This window comes from Rhamphochromis sp. 'chilingali', assembly GCF_963969265.1.
Source record: "Rhamphochromis sp. 'chilingali' genome assembly, chromosome: 4".
Classification (NCBI taxonomy): domain Eukaryota; kingdom Metazoa; phylum Chordata; class Actinopteri; order Cichliformes; family Cichlidae; genus Rhamphochromis; species Rhamphochromis sp. 'chilingali'.
In genome coordinates, this window is record NC_137948.1 from 7,510,866 (window position 1) to 7,531,723 (window position 20,858).

The following is a 20,858-nucleotide window of genomic DNA, read 5'->3' on the forward strand; positions in this document are numbered from 1 at the left end:
TGCTGGTTTAGAGCATTCAGGCATATTCTAACACATGCAGCCTCCCCAGGAATGGATGTGCCTGTAAATTTACCGCAAGGTCAGATCAAGAAATGCTCAGAGAAATTGCAAAAAAACCTAAGAGCTGCATCTCAGATGCTACCGGCCTCAGTTAACATATTAAATTTTAAGGACTTGTAAAAAGCATGTCTTGTTTGGAATGTTTGCCAAGATAAAGCTCTCCTCTCTAAAAAGAACACAGCAGCAGCTTAAGTTTGTGGTTTAAGCCAAATGGCCTTTGTAACAATGTTTTTAGGAAACTTGAGATCAAAGTGGAGATGTGTGACCATAAAGTTCCTAATCCACATTTGGCAAAAAAAACCAACACAACATACAGTACAAACACCTCATGCCAGCTGTCAAGCACAGTAGTGGAGGGATACTGATTTGGACTTGTTTTGAAACCAAAGGACTTGGACAACTTGCAGTCATGAAATCCACAATGGGCAATGGCTCAGTCAAAGTCCAGACAACAATCTAAAATGTGGCAGTGCTTAGGATAGATAAGTGGAGTTGTTCTTATGTAGTACCTTTCTAGCCTGTTTGAACACTCAAAGCTCTGTATACAGCATGTCTCATTCAAACGCACATTCATACAACCATTTTTTTCTACATCTTAGTGTTTTCTGTCTTACATTCATATTCCGATGAACTCATCAAGAGCAACTCAGTGTTCAGTAACTCATTCAAGTATACTCTAGCAGACTGGTGCAACCAGGGATCAAACCTACCAACCTTCTTTTTAGTATATGACCTGTCCTACCTCCTGACTAACAGCCACCATGGAGGGTTCAGCATTAACGAATATCTGCAAACCTCAATTAACTAAAAAAAAAAATAGAATATATCAACAATATCAAATTTGTCCCACAATGACATGAGAGACTAATGAAGTCATACAGGAAACAATTACTTCAACTTAGTGCAAGTTATTTTCAGTAAAGGTGAGTCTCACAGATGGACTTTTAACAGGAATCTACATATTTTGTATTAAATACCTCTACACCACAACAAAGTAAAAACCTGAACTGTTGACTCTCTACAATGAAGATATTGTGTAGCAGTTATGCTTTGGGCAGTATTTAGTTAGCATGGATTGGTCCACTTACCTCCTTAGGGAACACGATAAATACAGATCAATACAAAGTTGTTCTGAGTGGTCAAATTTATGATGACATTTTTCTGTGCTGACGGCAGTGATCCTGGACAAGCTGACAACGAACCTATCCACAAGACACTAGGGGTTTATGGTTCAGTGGTTTGATGTGTATGAAATGGATGTGAGTCACTTCACAGTCACTAGAACTCAACCCAGCTGAACACCTATGGGAGATTTTGGATTGATGTGTTAGACAGACGCCGCCTACCATTATCAAAATATAAAGTGGGAGAATATCTTTGGGAATATGGGAATGCTGATAAGTCCAGGAATATCCCAGAGACTGGCATGTAGTGGCCTAAAAACTTAAAAAGTAATGTCTTTCTTTGTCACCTGTCTGTAGGAACGGCACTATTTTTTGTATTTTAGTGTGTGACTGTATTAGTTGAGGAGGATGTTGATTTTTCTGTGGCTTTAGGAACCAAGATTTAAAATTTGTATTTTAAATGTTGAGAATGTCAAATCAGATATAATTTTTAAGAGTAAAACAAAGGTAAAATAGAAAAGCTTAAACAGCAAAATAAAGTAACCCAGTGTTTTAAATCTTGAGTCCTGAAAGAATATCTTTGAAAATATATTTCTATCACCTTCCCCTGCTATATTGCTGACAATAAATAGCCTTATGATACCATGCTATTATTAAATATTATATAATATCATATTATCCTTTGTGATCCATCTTAACATAATTTTTCCTTTATACTTGGCAGTTAAAGATGTCTGCCATAAAACTGCATCGTGCTGTTTCTTGTTTGTTCCCAGAAATTGTTTTTGTTAAAAACAAAAGGTTATTGGTTGTAGCTTGTGCTATGCCTTCAAGAGCAGTCAGATGTGTACACTTATTGAAAATATGAATGACACAGCCCACATATGGCTTCCAAAAATATACTAAACGACAATTATTGTGCAGTGATCACACAAAAAAGGACTTAAAAGTGAGACGTACCAGCTGCAGCCAGGCATTTGTTATCAACACTTGGTTCTTTTCATCCTGGAGGGGAACAAAAGGAGACGGAGAGAATAATCAGCAGTGAGTTGACATGGGTGCAGGCAGATAGTAAATGACAATATTCTACAGGGAAAGAGTAAAAAAAAAAAGAAAGAAAGAAATTATTCAATTCTGGTAAACATAAGGCACAATAATGAGACAGATCGGCAATGAAGTCAAACAGCATCTCATACGAGTCTGAGCTGCCGGCTAACTGAATGACAATGATGTACTTTTTCAGCATTCTCTTATTTACAAGGTTTTTCCATTGCCACGTCAAAGAAGTAACATATATCAATATTTTAAACAGAAGTAAAAATAATAAAGAAACAGGGTCAAGCAACAATTTCCATTGACAATAGACAGGGTGAGTGCTTTTCAAGAAAGAGATGAGCATACAGCCATTTCTATCCATATTGTGAAAGTATAAATACACAGAAGCTCCTAAAGTCCAACTCATGGTCAAATGTTCAGATGGAGAAAAACAGAGAGGATGGCTGTTGATTCTTTTATGATTCTAGAAGTAGTGAGATGAGAGTGAGAGCAATAAATGCAAAAAATATTCAGAGAAAACTGATTTCAGAGATGCTTCAACAAAGCAAGTCATAGAAGAAATAGTAGTAGTAGTATTGGATAAAGAGAGACAGGAACAATGCAGGGGGGAAACTGAGATGTGAATGAACTAGAGTCTGTTTTGTGAAATCCTACATGACAGCAGCACATTTTGCTCCTTGTGTTATTACTGATACATTGGGTTCATGTTTTATCACTGCCTTGGATCTGAAACACTTGCAAGCTGCTTGTGGGTAACTGGATGATCTCGTGCTGTGTTTCTTCATTGAATAGCCCCTTTTTAACATTCATGGATTCATTGAAGTGACTTATCACATTATCTTCTACCCATGACTGAAGCTGGAATAATACAGTTATTTCAACCCTTTCAAAACTTTCCCTTTAAAGTTACTGAGATAAAATCATGAAATCAATTTACTGTACTCTCTATTTTTCTCTGTTTGTCAGAACTAAGCTTCTGAACAGTTTTCTGTCTTATCAGACTCTTTCACGCTGTTACTTTTATTTTTCTCCCTCTGGATGTTCAGGATTTCTTATTTTGTGAAACAGTCCAAGTGGTGAAGTATGGTTAGATATGACCTTACAGGTCACCTTCAGATGTTTTTAAGACTATCTTTAAACATTAGTTGGGAGACCACGTGTACACTGAAATATTTGCTTGGAATGATTCTTGATTTTCATTGAGATGTTAGGAAAACCCTTCTTTAAGATGTATACAGTAGCTTGTAAACTTTGATTCTATATTTTACTGCTAAATAGATTTGAAATACTAGAAATGAATCACTGTCACATATATCCCCTCTGTTGAATATTGCTTGCCTAATAGTATAATCTAAAAACGGTAGTCAAACAGTAAATAGTACTTTGATAATGTTTCCATTAAATTGTTTTAGAGAGGCGTTGACATATTCTTCACAATAATTTTGGAGGATGTTTGAGGGTATTTTAAGTCCTTTATTTGAGCAAAACTGTCCTTTGTCACTGATCCTGTTCACAACTTTTGTGTACAGACTTTCTATTTGCAGGCAAGTAGAGCAAGGTTTCTGGTTTGGTGGCCTCAGGATCTCCTCTCTGTAGGATTAAAATATAACAAAAACAAGTCTGAGGCCATGGTTCTCAGCCAGAAATGGGTAATGCACCTAGAAGGATGAGTTGTTACCCCAAGAGTGGAGTCAGAGACTGACAAACTGATTGTTGTAGTGTCAGCACTGACGTGGCTGCTGTACAGATCTGTTTGTTGTGAAGAGTGACTTGAGCGTGAAAGGAAAGCTGCCAGCTTACCAGACAATCTATGTTCCTACTCTCACCTATGGCCATGAGTTTCCTCTGGGCTCAGACTATGAGATTGGTTGAGGAGCTCAGCCAGAAAGGGGTCATAGTAGAGCAGCTACTTCTCAGTATCCAAAGGATCCAGCTAAAGTGGTTCAGGGATCTGACTAGGATGCCTACTGGGCACCTACTAGGTGAAGTGTTTCAGGCATATCCTAACAGAGAGACACCCCAGGGCAATCACAGGACGTGTTGAAAATTATACCTGTCACTTGGCCCTCCAAAATCTAACTCAAAATTTTAAAGCTACTGCCAGTGCACTTAATATTGGCAACCATGATTTTCTATTTTCAATAAAAAGGCACAATAAATGTATTAACAAAGCATTTACAGATGCTCATTTACACTAGAACTAAAGTAAATTAAAGTAAATATACCATATAAAATAGGCAACTGACAAAGAAGAGAATCGTGTCTTTGTGTTTACCAATATAAATCAATTAAAACATATTTTGCATATAAAGAATCCTGCAAGGAGCAAGCAAATGCATGCAGTGATTCACCTATTCTCATATGCAGTACAATCATATATTACACAGACTTTCTACTAAGGGGCTGATGGCAAAACTGTCTAATATCTGATCTGATAAGGTTGGACACTTGCTTTTTTACACGCAGCTACATTCTGTAATATCTTGAAAAAGGTCAGGGCACAAGTGCATTTGTGAAAATGCACTTACATAGGAATTCATGAGAAGAGATTTTAACAAAAACTATAACTAAACCTAAGTCATACACAAAAAAAGGAAGTTATAATGTGTAGGATACTGGTCTTGACAAAATACAATTCTGTAGACTATGCTACCCTGTCTCTACATGTTTTTTTTTCAGTCTTTCACTAAAAAGAGGATTTTTTTTCACATAGGTATATAATGGAAATTCTGAACATACTTACTATACATAGACACACACACTCAGGATTGTGGTCACCTCAATTAAAAAAAAACAATGTAAGTAAATGAGATTTTTTTTTACAGTTACCAGTTTTATTCTTATTCTAAATTGTAAATGTAGCAGCACACACCATACAACATCGAATTTCATCAGCGACAAGCCAAGCAAAGCACTGCTTTTACTTCTCTTTGTAGTGAAAATCGATTCTCACGGTTTACATCCCCCTATCCCTCTGCCTCCTCAATTCCTCCCTAACTCCCCCCAAACTACAATCTTATCTCCACCTGTCCTTTCTAATCTCTGCTTCTTTTAAACAGGCTTCCTTCTCCACAGTTGAAATGGAACAGCCTTCTATTGTATACATTACAAAGAAACATTTTATGTCCCTCTGGTGTGCAACCTAATGTACAGTTTTGGAGACCTGGCTTTGCTTTAAGGTTGCTGTGTTTTTGCTCTATTTTGTGGCTGACCTCTCTTTTTTTGGTGTTTTGTGAGATTTCACTGAGCTGCAATATCAGCTCTGTGACACCCGCTATAAACACTCTAATCTTTTCATAAATCTACTGTGATTGGTTTTTGTAGGCTGTGCTTGATGGACACTTGCATTTAATAACAGCTCTTTATCTGTATTTCACTGCAAGCGATATAGCATTCAAGGCTGAAAAATGTAATACACATATGAAATAGTTCTTTGTTTGAAATCTTCATGTGCATTTTCCCCCAGAAAGAGGATTTCATCTGTGGAATTCATTCAGTTATATCCCCAGCTTGGAACAATAGGATAACTTCCTACCTCTTTTTCTTCCAATCCAGATGAAAGGATCAATATTTCAAAGATAGAGAATCACCAAACAGGGAAGACAACAAATTCTAAAATCTGAAATAAATAATATCTTCTTAGAAAACTCTATTGTGCTTCATGTACTTGCATTGACTTTATATTTCCCATCAGTTTCTTTGAATAATAGAGCTTCATCGGGACAAAGAATAGTGAAAATTCGTTCTTTTATATACAGGTCAATGGATACGGTCATGCTTCTGCTGCAATGCATCAGTTTATCTGAAAGAGGAGCATTTCTCTGCAGATACTTTATATCTCAGGGTTGATTGAATCAAACATGAGCAGAAGCAAAGAAGTCCCTGCTCTTGTGCAAAGAAACATCTGTTACAAGCATTTTTTCTGACTATTTTAATCTTCCTCAAGAGTCAAGAATCTTCCTCCAGAGTTGTTAATACTATTATCCCAAAGCAAACAGACTTCCATCTTACTTTGAATGTAGCATGAGCATACTTGGCAACTGAAGAAGTAGTATTCAAAATGGTTTACTTAAGCATTTATGACTAGTATTAATATTTTTTAAAATTATCACCACAGCAAATTCTCATTGTGTGAAAGTATGTTTTTATAACAAAAACTTGTTGAGAATGTGTCTTCAATGAAGCGTTTTTGGCAAAAATCCTGCAGATGAGTTTTTAACAGTGGAATTGGCCATGGTACATCAAAATTGTGACTGTTATATTTTATCACTGAATCATCTTCATTGAGGCAATACGATGATTGTGCAAATTTAATGTTGATAGCCGGATTAGAGCTCATTATTTATTTGATTTCATATTTAAATTTATAATAATGTCATAGTACATGTTTTTTTTTAATTAATTTTATTTATTTTTTAATGTAAAACCCTAATCAGTTAAGAACGCAACACCTATAGTATTCAAGTATAAATGTGCGGTAAAGTAAAATTGCAAATATTTATTTCTCATTCATAGTTGTTCACTCAGAGGTAAAAGAGAAACTCAAAAGAATGACAGGGTATATATGTGTTGTCCTCAATTAAATATACTTTGTTACATATCTGCAATGAACTTTACTGGTTTCCTAATAAGGTGCATGAGACACATGGTGGCACTTTAAACTATATGGTTACCAGTTGTCCATCAGTCTGTCTGTGTATGGCATTATTCATGGCAGTGGACCCAGTGGGCATCAACCTGCCCTATTTCCATGGTTAGAGAGTTACCCAGGAGCAGATGGAGGAATCAAAGGCCATATTACACACACATTGCAATTATACTCACATACATATACACAGACACAGCAAGGTTTACATTATTTACAGATGCCCAGTAAGCATTAATTCATCTGGTTTTGCCAGCTTATTCATTATTTATCAAGCCATCTAACAGCACAACAATACATAAACAACCAACACACAAACACACATACATGCACATACATGCACATACATGCACACTATACATATTTACATAACATAAACTACAATAACTATAAAATAGTTTTAAAAGAAAAGAAATTTGTAGTCATGTAACTATGTGACGAGTTCTTCAGAGATTCCATGTGGAAGCTGCTTGGTTCTGATTCTCCATATGGAAGCTCAAGATCTAAAATGCATTAAAATGTTTTTAGTGTGCGCTGTTTGAGACTTCATATTAACAATAGAATTAGAATAGGAGTCTAGTGTATGAGATTTACTGTACCACCATGTAGTTATCATGAGGAAACCTCATGTCTTGTCACAGGGCTGACTCTGGGAAGTGACAGGGTGTCGGCTTGGCTTTTTTGGTTGAGTGCCCTGGCTGTGTGGTAGGGCCAGAAGGCAGGAGGTTTGTGTGTTTTTGTGCAAGAGTAGGTGTATGAGATGGGGAACAGGAGGAAACACTTGACTGAGTGTAGAGCAAACACTGAAGGAGCAAAATATGAGATGTGACAGAAAATCTACTCAAACCACAGAAGTGTCAATTTAAGAGTTGTGGGTTTAACATTAAAAAGAGTGAAGAATGTCAGAGAAAGGGAGGATTGTGCCTTGTTGAGCTAAATGGTGTGTGTATGGGTGTGTGTTTGTGGGTATAAAATGTAGGACACAAAAATAAGAATGGATGCTTTAAGTCAAGCTTTTCTCTCAGGGTACCACTTCAAATGATATCCATAAAATGAAGAAGACAAACACAGGTATTGTATTGTGTTGTGCAGGAAGTGTTTAAAGGAGTGGCAACCAGCTAATGTTAGGTGGCTAATTAAGTATTCAGGCTGGCAAATGTTGTCTGGGATCGAAATATGCAGTCAAAAATAACTAAATCTGTCTGTTGAGCACTCGAATTATATTTTTCCATATGCCTTAGCTTGTTGACTAGTTAGGAAGACATGATGACATTGTTAATCAGCTCTAATTTAATATAATGATGCTTTGGGGTAATAAGTGTTTGAGGTGACAAAACAATTTTAAAAATTGTCAAGTAATAATATATTCTTAGGCTGAGTCACCATTATGAAACCTTCTAACCTCTGTTTTAGAGGTTATTTCTCCTATTTCTGGTGACAAATATAAGCAGCAATTTAGCATAGCATAGAAGAGCAGAGTTCTTTAAAGAGAAAATAGCTGAAGACGAAATTAAAATATCTTACAATATTTGATCTTTATTGTTGTTTTCAAAAACAACAAACTGAAAACTGACAGTGTTTGACACTGTAGATAAGTTTTACCTTGAAAACCTTCTACAGGAATTTCTAGAGAGGCACTCTATACTGCCTTTGGTTAGGATATGGTTAGCATTTTCAGCATGTCAATCTTTAATTTTTCCCCCTTGACTGAGTTTGACACTGTGGGAATAATAGTTTGAAATTCAACTTCACAGTTTTAAAGAAGTACAAAAGATGCATAAAGAAAGATGAAATACCTTCAATATAAAAAAGCCTAAAAGACATGCCTCAAGTTTCACAAAGTAAGACAGCATTATAAGCCCAAAACACATATAACGCTGGGCAAGGGAGGTATGGAAAGAAAGTGACAAATAGATGAGAAAACGTTTTTATTTAATCAAGGAATGGTATTGCTTCATTTTCAAGTATAAGTTGGAAAAGATTCACGTAATCAATCTTTTGGGATAAATATTTAGCACATTTGCACCGACCTGCATGCAGCCTGTTGCTATTACCCCTGTTTTTTTCCCCATTCTGTTATTTTTCATTATTTTGGATTGGGATTAATGAAGTATTCTGATTCTAATAAGAGACAAGAACCATTATTAGAAGACCAACACCTTTTTGTAATCCTGTTATTAGGGTAGGCAATAAACCTCAAGCTTGTTTTCAGTAAAAGTAATCATCCTCTCAAACTGAACTAACAGCAGTGGCTTCTATGTGCCACTGGCTGCGAGATGAGTGTTTGTTGCAGGCAGTGTGCTGCTGTACAACTTGTCTTAAAAAAACCCTCATCCTCTTTCAACTGTCTTCAGATATTCTCGGCACTTCACAACACACACAGACTCACCACATCAATAATCTGTAGCAAAGTGAGGCCGAGTTCGACCACAATGGGTGCAGAGTCGTTTTGGACTGGTCTCTCAAGTCGATTGTAGTTTACCATCAGATCACGATACAGCTTTCTCTGGTACACTCCACCATGACAAACTGCAGGGAATAAATTGAGAATTATAACCAAAATGAAGCAAGATAGTCACTCACTTTTTAACTTGTACAGATTTGCCCTATGGTAAAAGAGGAAAATGAACTAGCAAAGGAAACCAAAGGAACAATGGTGCAAGGAACTGATCAATTTAAATTCTGCTGTGCACATCCTTTTTCTTTTTCACTCAATCCAGTAACTTTATAAAACAATCAAACAGTTACTCCACCCATATTAAATCTAATCAGCACTGTTATTGCAGTTACAACCAACATTGTTCATGCAGTGTCAAATTCTGCAATAAATACTGATTAAGTCGCACTAAGGTGAATGTGATGAGCACATTAAATCATTGAACTTTAATTGTGTTGACTGTGTTTCCCTTTTTTCTCTCCTGTATTCATTATGCCTCATCAAGAGGTTTACACTGAACAATTACAAGTATTACAGCACAGTCCCTCAAGCAAAAGCAAGCCCAGGCAGCCACGAGGGTATCGCACAGCCACAATGCTAAAATTCTTTTTTATCAGTGCTGCTGTCGTAATTTGAAATATAATTACTTTGAGTGGCGGTCAAAGCAGTGACTTTAACCAAGTTGCTGTTAAGGCCCTTTCACAGCAGGAAGGGTGAGCAGGGTAAGCAGAGTGATGATGGATGGTCAAATCGATGGAGCTGTCATGTCACACAGCTGTTGAGTCCACATTTCAAACAGTTTTTGTGTTCAAGTGTGACTCTGGTGGTTGCAGCTCTAAGTGTGTATCTGTTAGTGTAACCAGACAAAAACAAAAAACCCACTATTGTTATCAAACTAGTCTTTACAGTCAAAGCTTAAACTGAAGTAAACCTGTGTTGAACATTATTATATACTTGTTAGAATTTTTAATCTGAATCTCACAGTTCAGCTGTATTATTTAGAATATGTGAATATTTTGTGCTATAATGCCTTGCAGTGTTGCTTTTGAAAAAGACAGCAACTGATATAAATATAGAACAAGGGGGGATTTACACAATCAAGGCTCTGGTAAAACGAATGGAAGAGAGCCATAACTTTAGGTTCAGTGAACACCAAGACATAAAAATCTGATGAAAAAACTTTAATAATGTTTGGTGACTTTGGATTATGTCACAATGACATAAATTATACAGAGTACCAATATAATTACTGTTTCGGGCTCCTACCATAGCATTTGAATAAATGCCATGCAACATACAATGAAAATCCTGACTGTGTTCTTCCTATATTAACATGTAGAAATGTGTGCGCAACACAGATGTGAACATCAAGTGTATACTTTCTTCTCCAGAACAACAACACTGGCTTCCCATTTCAGCTGTTTTAAAGCTTCTGATTGGCTCTTTTGAGTTATTGGTGGAAGAATATATGGACTTCATATATTTTATTTTAGGATTCCTGGTTGGTTGCATATCTCTCACAGTCTCTCTGAGTTCCCCAAAACCTTAGAGCAGCAGCTTCTCTCATTAAAGGATGACATTAGATAATTTTCTAAACTTCTCTACTTCAGTGTCATTTTCAGTCACAGTTGAAAAGGTCTCAGTCTGCCTCTCCCCAGTGATCCATGTCCAAATTAGATGTTGTCTTAACATATTCCAGCAATTACCAAGTGACAGCCAAGACGTGAGTGCACCGACAATGACTGAGTGAATGACTAATTAGCTAATGAGGCAAAAATAAACAAAGGCATCTAGCTGTTCATTTGTGAGTGAGGGTGTTGGCGAGTGATAGGCCACTCCTAAATCTTGGGGTGACAGGAAATCTGCATAATGGCTGAAAGTGGCAGCCAGCAAAAGTGTTGAGAGTCAGTAAAATGAAGTGAGCCAAGAAAAAAACAAGCTGAACAGTAAAGAGACCTGTCAAAGAGCCACTACAAATAATATACATCTCTAAATGGGTGTCAACATGGCAATTAATGAAATCTGTCTTGCTATAAACCTTCACAATAAGACAGAAATATCATGCGTATGTGTATGTGTGTACTTGCGATGTGTTATTGTACAGCAAACTTAAGAAAGCAGACTTCAGAAAAATAATGAAATGGTAATAGCTGCATGCCATCTACAAATTTAGAACATTTAGGACTGTTGCTTCTCCTTCAAGGAATGGGCATCCTGCAAACATGAAATCTCCACAACAAAACTATAGGTTCATATTTACATTATAAGAAAAACCCTGAAAAATGTTGTGTTAAAAAGCAACAAAGATCCTGAACATAGCACGAGCTAAATTGTGTGTTATAATTGGCTATAGTTTATTTAGCTGTAGCTGTTTGTAATTGTTTCTGTTTCCTGCACAACTGTAGTGAGAGCTTAGTTTGCACTAGCAGCAAAAAATCTTGTTCTCAGTGCCTGTTGGTCTGCCGTTTACCACCAATTCTGTTCATAATATTTATGGACAGAATTTCTAGGAACAGCTAAGGGTGGAGAGTTTGGTAGAGCTGCTACTCCTCCACATCAAAAGGAGCCATTTAAGGTGGTTTGAGCATCGGACCAAGATGCCTCCTAGGCACTTTCTAGGTAAAGTGTTTCAGTCATGTAATGGAGATCTAATCTCTCCAGAACACACTAGAGAGATTACTAGGCTGACTGGTTGACTAAAATACAAATAATGCTCACTTTAAGTTATGAAATGCCTCTTTGTTGTCCTTCTTTTTCTTCAAATACACAACTGCACATACAGTAAAACCTATAGTAAGATCTTAGAAATGCTTGATGTTGTACATGTGTTAATTATTGTAATCTAATAATGTTTACACTCTTTCTAGTGTTGCTGCAGCATACAAATCTAATTAATTATGTTAATTCTTAACATAGGGAGAATTAAAAGGCAGCAGTTTTCAAGGAGCGTAAAACGTCTATGTTGTATATTAACCTCCCTGAACTGCTACAAAGCTTTAGCTGAAGATTCAAAAAAGTCATGTTGTTCATTTTTCTCTATGGTAACTTCATAATTCCTTAAATATGTTTTTTTAGTATCTTTACAGAATTACATTTTTAGATCTGATGTTTACTTCTATTATCACGATAAATCCAAAAATACAGTCCAAAAAAGTCGATCATTACCCACTGAGAGAACAATGCCAAAAAACACTTTGGAAAGAATATTAACTTAAAATAAGAAATATTTTAGGTTAGTTTTGCTTTTAAAAGCAAAAGCTAGGGAAATATTTTCTCATGCTCTGTGGGTGGTCTTATCCTCAATTTTTTTTTTTACACAAATAGCTACATCCTCAAAATATTCATCTTACCCTCAGGTCCTGCCACTGACATACAGGATTCTGCCCCAGTTTTCCATCGTCAAGTCATACTTCCATCACCCAGATTGCAACTGTAGCTCTTTTTCAGTTTTAATTAATTAATTCTGAACTGAATGATACAGATGCACAGGACATACCAGTACAGTGTAGTTAACGGCAATGAAAATATTTTTTTTCTTTTTTATTGTCTGGATTCTACAGCAGTAGACAGAAAGACAATTTAGTTTATAAGTGGTTCACCCTTGAAGTTGTATGCTGCCTTTAAAATACTACACATACTGGCATCTGTACTGTTGTCATTCTTCTTGGCAAAGAAAACAAATCATAATCTCTCAGTTACACACAAACCTGATGCATGTTGGACATTATTCATTTTCATGTACTTAAAATTAGGCTTAAAGTAACACAGCTGACAGTAGAACTGCTGGATCTACCTTATGAATGTAATATCTACATATTACATTCATAAGGTGGAAATCCAGCAATTAAGTACAGCATGTCATTTCCTAAAGTTTGCCCCAAAATCTATTCCTGTCATTGTGTCCAAAATCTTGTAATTGCCATAGCTGAACTGAAAACCACATATTCTTCGCTCCTTAAACGACACTAAAAACTTTGTTTTACAAACTGAAAATATATTGGGGGAAAAATGAAACTATACTTCCTGAAGCAAATTCTTATCTGGGTTTCTCATCTTACTGTACACCATATTGCTTTTGCCAGCCAAAGGGAAACCCTAACAGCTTTTGGCTTCCAGCAATAAAAGGGACACTTGAGGACAGCAGGCCAAAGACGGGCTTGAGCAGAGGAGAGTCAATCTTTAATGCCTGCAAAAGGTAGGTTGGTTTACACAGAGTAGTAAAAAGTGAAATTCACAGGACAATGAATAAAAGACCATTGTACCACTTTAAGTGTGACCGTCAGCGAGATTGCAATGAAAACAATCTGTTGTCAGTGTTTACAACAACCGACAGGGAAAATTGAACCTTGTTTAAAAAGCTGATAGCTGGTGGAATAAAGGCCCTCATACCAACTATCAGTGGTCCTTCTTGTGAGGTATGAGCTCTGCCCAGAAAATTGTCACTCGCATTTTGAGCCCTGACTTCTAAAACTTGTGCTCCCAAACTGCATTTCCATGTTATCAGACATTACATTTGTTTTTGGCATTGTACAAATAGGTTTGTATTCAATATATCTTTGTTCAAGTGGTTGCCTTTCTTCTGTCAGTTCTTGTCAGGCGACCAGTCACATATTAAATAGGGTGTTACTTGTCACTTCTGTGTAACCCAGAAAATAGACAATTAAATGTGGTTACTTTGTGAAAGTAAAAGGGTTTTCCTGCACCGAACAGTAAGTAAATACAAAACTAAGCAGTGAATAAAAAACAAAACCTAAAACTCATTAAAGTGAAAAATTATGCTTCCACATATTACTCTCCTACATCAAAGTTTTTTTTCCCTTTGAGTGGAATTTGTGGACCTTTGGAATTCTGTTGTAGTGATATTACACTTCCCTGCTAATGTATCTGAGCACTTACTTTAGTGGTATTGGGTCAATGTTGCCTCACAACAAGAAGGTCTTGGGTTCAAATCCACAGACTGGCTAGGGCCTTTCTGTGTGGACTTATGTGTTCCTCTGCAGCTTCCTCCAACAGTCCAAAGACATGTTTGGAGTTAGGCTAATTGGTGATTCTGAATTGGCTGTAGATGCAAGTATGAATATTTTCTGTTTTACTGTGTTAGCTACCTGATGAGGGTGTATCCTTCCTCTTGTACTTAACCATGAACTGGGTAAGTAGAAAATTTATGGAAGGATTTTATTATTTCCCAGAAGCATATTTTTGGTATAACTAAATATCTACATATCTAGCATATAACACATATGTAGATCAAACACAAACAGTTTTTCCTTGTTGGGTGTTTTATTTAATTTTACTTCAGTGTTTATTGTAGAAATACACATTAATATTGTACATTTTGCTGTGTGTGTTATTATAGTTTTCCTCTTAAATACTCCTACAGAGTTAGGATCACAACTGCAAGCACATGAAGGAATGTACATGAAAGCAGATACCATTCAACTAAAGAACAGATATCATGACAATTACCACACCACAAAGACAGATTAAATATTGATTAGTCTTGGCGAGTCTGAACATCGAGGAAGGCTGGCCAAGTTTAAAATCGAATCACATTAAAGCAGATGGTTTGCAAACATCTGCAAAAGATCAATACATATCCAGAATTTGAAAAGCAAGAAAGACAGCCCAACTGTGTCTGAGTGTTACAAGTAAGTTTCCTTGAGAATATGAAGTCACTTTGCTGGGAAGTGGAAATATGTTTTTAAGGAGGTTTTGCCATTGCTCTAGTCAATACAAAAACATGATTTAATAATTCCAAAAAAAAGTTGTCTCATACTTTTTTTTTTGTAAGCAACATTGATTTGTGCATTGGATCTGCATTATTTATTATAAGAAATGTTCTTTAACCTCCTAAGACCCGAACTCTTCCATGGCATGCATTTTTAATTTCTCTTTGATATTTGGGCTGATGACCCGATGAATGTAAAAACAAAGAATTAGAAGATTTTTTCTTTTTACCTAATTTTTCTTTCTAAGAAAAATGAGAGCCACATATGAGGATATTCGTTTAAAATTTCGATAGAACGGTAGCAGTATAATGTCCTCGTAAGTGGATATCAGGCGCTTGTAGAGCAAAATTGAGTATTTTGGTCTAAATAACCCAAAATGTGATGTTCACATATGTGGACGCCAGGTCCTAGGAGGTCAAAGCTGCATCAATTTTTTTCTAGCCACTTGGTGATGGTGTAACAACCTGTAAATAAAACAGACAAACTTTCAAAATAAAACTAATGAGGGATTTAAATGTTATCATCCAGGACCAACATTTTTCATTTGGCGTGGTGTGTGACCACCAACAGTTTACTTTGTATTCTGATCCCCAGTAAGTCCAGAGGGAAATGTCTCATGGCCTGCTAACTATTCCACTATGGTCAGCATCTAGGTACCACTCTTTTTTTTTTTTTTTTATTTAACAGCGCTAATCAACCTAGAAACAGGTTTGATGCTGCTGCTGTATACTGTAGATATACTAGAATTGAAATGAAGTAGTATTTTTTTCTTTTATTTATTTTTTTTACTTTTTAATAGTTTTTTATATCTTATGTATGTTTATTGTTTAATTCTAATGTACAGCACTTTGTGTAAGCTGTGGTTATTTTAAAGTATTTCATAAATAAAGATGGTATGGTATGGTAGTTAAACCCAACTCAAAAAGGAAAGATGTGGGCTGAAGAATAAACTGAAAATTGCAAAATTCAGACAAATACTCAGTTTTCAGCAGCCATTAACATTTGTCTGAGTCACTCTGAACACAGGCCCATGAGTCATCCCAGTTTTGTTTTCAGTCTTAATCATTTATATCTAACTATTCAAAGAGAAATTGTCCTTTGAACTGTTTTCATCATGGCCGACTCTGAATCAGCTGCATATGCCTAAATGTTGTCAAACACAACAACAAAAATGGCTACCCATTTAGGGTGTATACATAGATTTTTCAGAATAATAAGCAATCATGCTACACTGTCTCATTAGCAGCCTTAATTTTATGGTAAGTCCACTGCAAATAATCATGTTCAGTGAGCTATGAAAGGACTAGATCCTGGCCATATTTTACAGACTATACTGAGAGTAACTACTGTATGATCTGAAAGGACTTGTGTGACTCAGTGTTGCTGGTAGAAATGCACATTATTAAGAAAAAAAACAACAACAACTCAATGATGCTCATTCATTGGGAATAAGTGCCAGTATCAATGAATAAGCATCTTTTCATTTCAGGACAGCTTAAATCCCCCTTCAAAAGGTCTTATGAATTATGACCAACGTTTTGTGCAGCATTGTAGAGCTCAGAAGACAAATCCCTTAATTCATTGAGTAATGAAAAGGGTTTGATGCACTACACTCGAGACAATTTCCTTGAAGATTCACAGACTCATCTCGTGAACAACATTTAACTTCACACTTGTCTCTTAGAAACTGCTCTTGAACATTCTCCAGGAAATGCCCCTCCTCCAGCCACTTTATTATACAGAATGTATGTTTGCCTGCTTTTGTAATAGCAATGTGGCTTCTTAGAGCTGCAAGCAACCTGTTGGGAGAAGCTGAGAGGACACATAAGCATACAGCACCCTCCTTACTTGAAGTCCTACCATGTTGGGATATTAATCTTAAATTAAAACGTAAAGAAATCACTTTTTGAAACTGGCTGTTCAACACCCCCCTCCACCTCCGCACCCTCTCAACAGCATCAAAATAAAAAAAGACTACTGCACAAAGACAGAATAAAACGAGGGATTCAGACATAGACTTTTAACCTCGTCTGAGGGTTCTCTTGCTCAGTTCCACTGTCGCGCATTTAACAATCCTTTAATTGCAGATTACACTGAAGGGATGAATGGCCCCATGAAATTCGTGCATCACCGCCGGGACGCCCTCCTTATTGTGGGCCAGCTGTCGCCACTCTATTAAAGAAGGTTCACTCACTATCGTGTACGCGCAGACACATGCAGCCACTGAGCCATGCGCTGCAAGCATGGAAATCCAGTAATACAGCACTTTTAACCGTGGCAATCTTTAGGGATTCACTCTTTGCGCATATAATAATATACCGCAAATATATAGCCACACGACTGATATTACCACGCTGACTTAACATTATAATCAAGCATTATTATTATTATTTTTATAAAAGTCTCTACAGTATGTACAACTCATGTGCTTGGCTTTTTTAAACACACTGGATACAAATCTCATGACCGATAAACATCCGAAGTAATCCGAAGTCTGTCTTAAAACATGTCAATCCATTGCTCCTCTCTCGGTCTTTTTGGCCATCTTTTCACGCACGCATACAGAATACAGACTGAAGGCTCCGGTGACCCACCTTGACAGCAGAATGTTGCCCACAGGTAAACTCCAACCAGTACAAAACCAGTGCGTTTCCGAGGCTCCATGGTCGCGGCGGAGCACAACTCTTTCTGTAGCCGCTGGAGATGTCAAACTTTGAGGGAGTGCAGCTTTGTCAGACTGCTGGTGCTGCTCTCTCTCGCTCTGTTTCTCTCTCGCTCTCTCTCTCTTTCCCCTTGCCGGATGCTGGAGGAGACGCGCGGGCACGCACGCACACACCCAACGTGTCTTTTTGCGTTTGGGTCTGTTCAAAAGTCACATCGAATTCAGCTCTCTTGTACTCTTTCTGCTGCTCTCACGCGTATTTTTATATCAAACGTCTCGAGCCTGACCCTCGCGCGTTTCCGGTCGATTGCGCGTGCGGTGACGATGACAGCCACCTGTCCGCTAGCTGCTGCTGCGCAATACTTCGTCAAGGTTTGTCCCCTCCAGTCATTTCAGGCTCATCCTCATCTTCTTTATGGATGATGACTAAGGAACCGATGAACGCATAATCTCAACATGCACACATTTCCAAAAGAGGACAGCACGCCCCCACCCAACTTTTAAAAAAAACTTTTTACACACTTTTTTTTTTTGTAATTGATTGACTAAGCGGCTTAGCGTGATTTCACACCCAGTGTAATAAAAGATCTCCTCCTGCATGCCACAGGGATCTAAAACAACTGAGAAACAAATAAACAAGTATAGAAAAGAGCACACATTGAGCAGAGAGCCAAATCTTCTCCTTTTGTCACACTTCCTACAGCTCCTCCTTATTTCTTCTAACACACTGCTCCTTTGCCAGGAACCTGCCACTGAGAAAGTAATACTTTTAGATTGCACCTATGTCGCTGCTGTTTTTATTATTATTACTGTGCGTATTTCATGGCAGGGGAAAGCTTAAATATTCTAATTTAATTGTGAGATTCTTGGTAATACTAGTTCTTCACTGTGCAATACTTTTTGTTTATAGAGTGTTACCAAATAAATGCCAAATAAACAGCTTTAAATGCTTTAAGCTTTAAGTTTAATATAGATCTTTCTAGTTATGTAGCTCTCAATGTGATTCAGTCTATATTCAGTCTATATATCTGTATCCATAAAGTTCTGTCTAGCTCCAAATGGCCATGCCTACACCATCTTTACCCTTTCATTGTCATAGGTCTCAAATTGTCCTCCATAGCACAAGTAGGTGCAAGGTCATATTAGCATAGCGTTCTACATCACAATACAACACATGTCTGAGGGACCCCTTTGAAGTAATCTGTGAAATGACAAAAAGAAGACAGTGAAATTTGAGTTGGAAATAAAGGTAATGAGAGGCAAAGTTGACTTTGAGCTTTGATGCATTAAAAATAATAAGACTACAAACATGTGTACATGAATGAAAACCCAGAAACCTTTTGAAAATTGAATTTCACAGTAAAACAGACATGGCTCAGATCATGTGGAATCATGTGGCTTTTGTTCCCCTATGACTTACTCTGAAATTGTCAGTAATAATTTCAAAGAATATGCAGACTTGTTAGCATTGTTTCAAGGTACAATGAATAATGCAATCTGAGGGTTAGGTTTTAGACCGCAACCACCTGAAAATCATCTTAGACTTGTACTTCAAGCTTGGAGGAGGATCATTGGTCAATAAAACCACCACAAACCATCCTCTGTAGAGTAATTATTGATGTCTGTTCTAGGCTACTGTTCTCGTGCAAAATCATGGACCCCATGAAGAAGGACAGGGACCAAAAAATTTACTCCATTTGTTTTTTCAAGGTTATTACACATCTATTACAACATATTTTTGGATGATTCTGGTCTGTAGATTCTGTTAACTCCTCACACATGGAGCCATGCTGAGTCTTTAAGACATTCTTTAAAAAGGTATCTCAGCACCTACCAAAAGTTACTTGGCTTTCATTGTTCACTGCTCATTTAGATTTGTTCTAGTGAGTGTCAGTGTTAGGTCTCTCAGTTATACCTTCTTGCACATTACTCTTTTTTAGATTGGAAGAATAAGGTTCTCCCTGTTTTACCAATCAATGTTAATTTAAAAATAATAATAATAATTTTAGTGTTAGTCACTAACCAACATTTTATACCAAGAACATCATCCATGGCATGTCTTTGCAGCAGTGGTGCAGATGATGAATTAGGTTAGATGAACACAGTTTCATTTCAGCATGCACCACTGGTTATGTCTTTAATCAGCATGGCAGCTGTCCAGTCAGGTAAGTCTGGTGCATGTGGCCAATTGTTAAAGCATATTCCATCACGTAATTACTTCTAACGAGGCAGTTGCCTGAGCTTCAGTGTGGTGCTGTCAGTAGGGAGAATAACATCTTCAGGGCACAGGCAGCACACCTTGCATGGCACGACTGTTGTGTTGGGTTGCATGTGCGTGCACTTTGTGTTGCAGCTTGCGTGCAGCATTGCCACCCTGTATAGAGACCTTTCAAGTTGTTGTTTGGTTTGGTGTGATGCACATATGATTGGTTTCCACATCAGTTAGCTTAGTCATTTATGCTACCCCTGCGTTCACTATATTATAGTTCTTTCTTTCCTATTCTTTTCTTCTTAGTCACCCTTTCACCCACCCTCATGTCCTCCAATTTTTTTCATTCTTTTTCCCGCTGCTAATCTGCTATTCCCACTCAATCCCTCTTTAAGCGTGATGTTGTCTTTTTTTCCTAAACAAACTGCAGTCTCTGTCTTCTTCCTCTCTGCTTCCGCTTGTCTCTGTTTTGTACTCTTGAAGCACTGAATGTGAACATCAGATACAGTGATATCCTCAGACCATTACAAGAGAGCCTGCAGCGTTTTCCTTGCTCTCACTATTTACCACACTCTCTCACTGGATTGCCTTATCCACAGTGTAAAAAAATTCCCTTCTTCCCATGCCTCCCCATCGTCGCTTTCTGTCTCCCTAAGGCTTCAATCTGGACACAGTTCTGTGCATATATGATGAGTGCTATCAACTCAAATTAAACACAGGTCCCTTTGGCTGAGCCTGGAGGGTTTGTTACTGGTACTCTGCTCCTATTTGTGTGCTATTCTGTTTCTTTAAAATGCATTGCACTGTAAATAATCAGGTTGCACTGAAGACACAACACATACTGAATACAGTCCTGCATGTGTCTTATAGCTTTAGCAGCTAAAAGTCTGGATATTTACCTCAAGAGCTGGTTCACGAGTTTATTTATACAACTGT

General features: G+C 37.2%; 1 protein-coding gene across 1 annotated transcript in view; it reads right to left on the reverse strand.

The window, feature by feature from the left end:
- Window positions 1-17,992, reverse strand: part of LOC308395417 (neuronal acetylcholine receptor subunit alpha-7-like) — a 49,699-nt gene extending 31,707 nt beyond the window's left edge. Inside the window, exons 1-3 of the mRNA XM_080880268.1 lie at window positions 17,646-17,992; window positions 9,275-9,414; window positions 2,145-2,189 (exon numbers count right to left, since the gene is read on the reverse strand). Of these exons, the coding sequence (XP_080736394.1) occupies window positions 2,145-2,189; window positions 9,275-9,414; window positions 17,646-17,715 (255 nt within the window). The 5' untranslated portion in view covers window positions 17,716-17,992. The remainder of the gene's footprint in view (window positions 1-2,144; window positions 2,190-9,274; window positions 9,415-17,645) is intronic.
- Window positions 17,993-20,858: the final 2,866 nt, after the last annotated feature.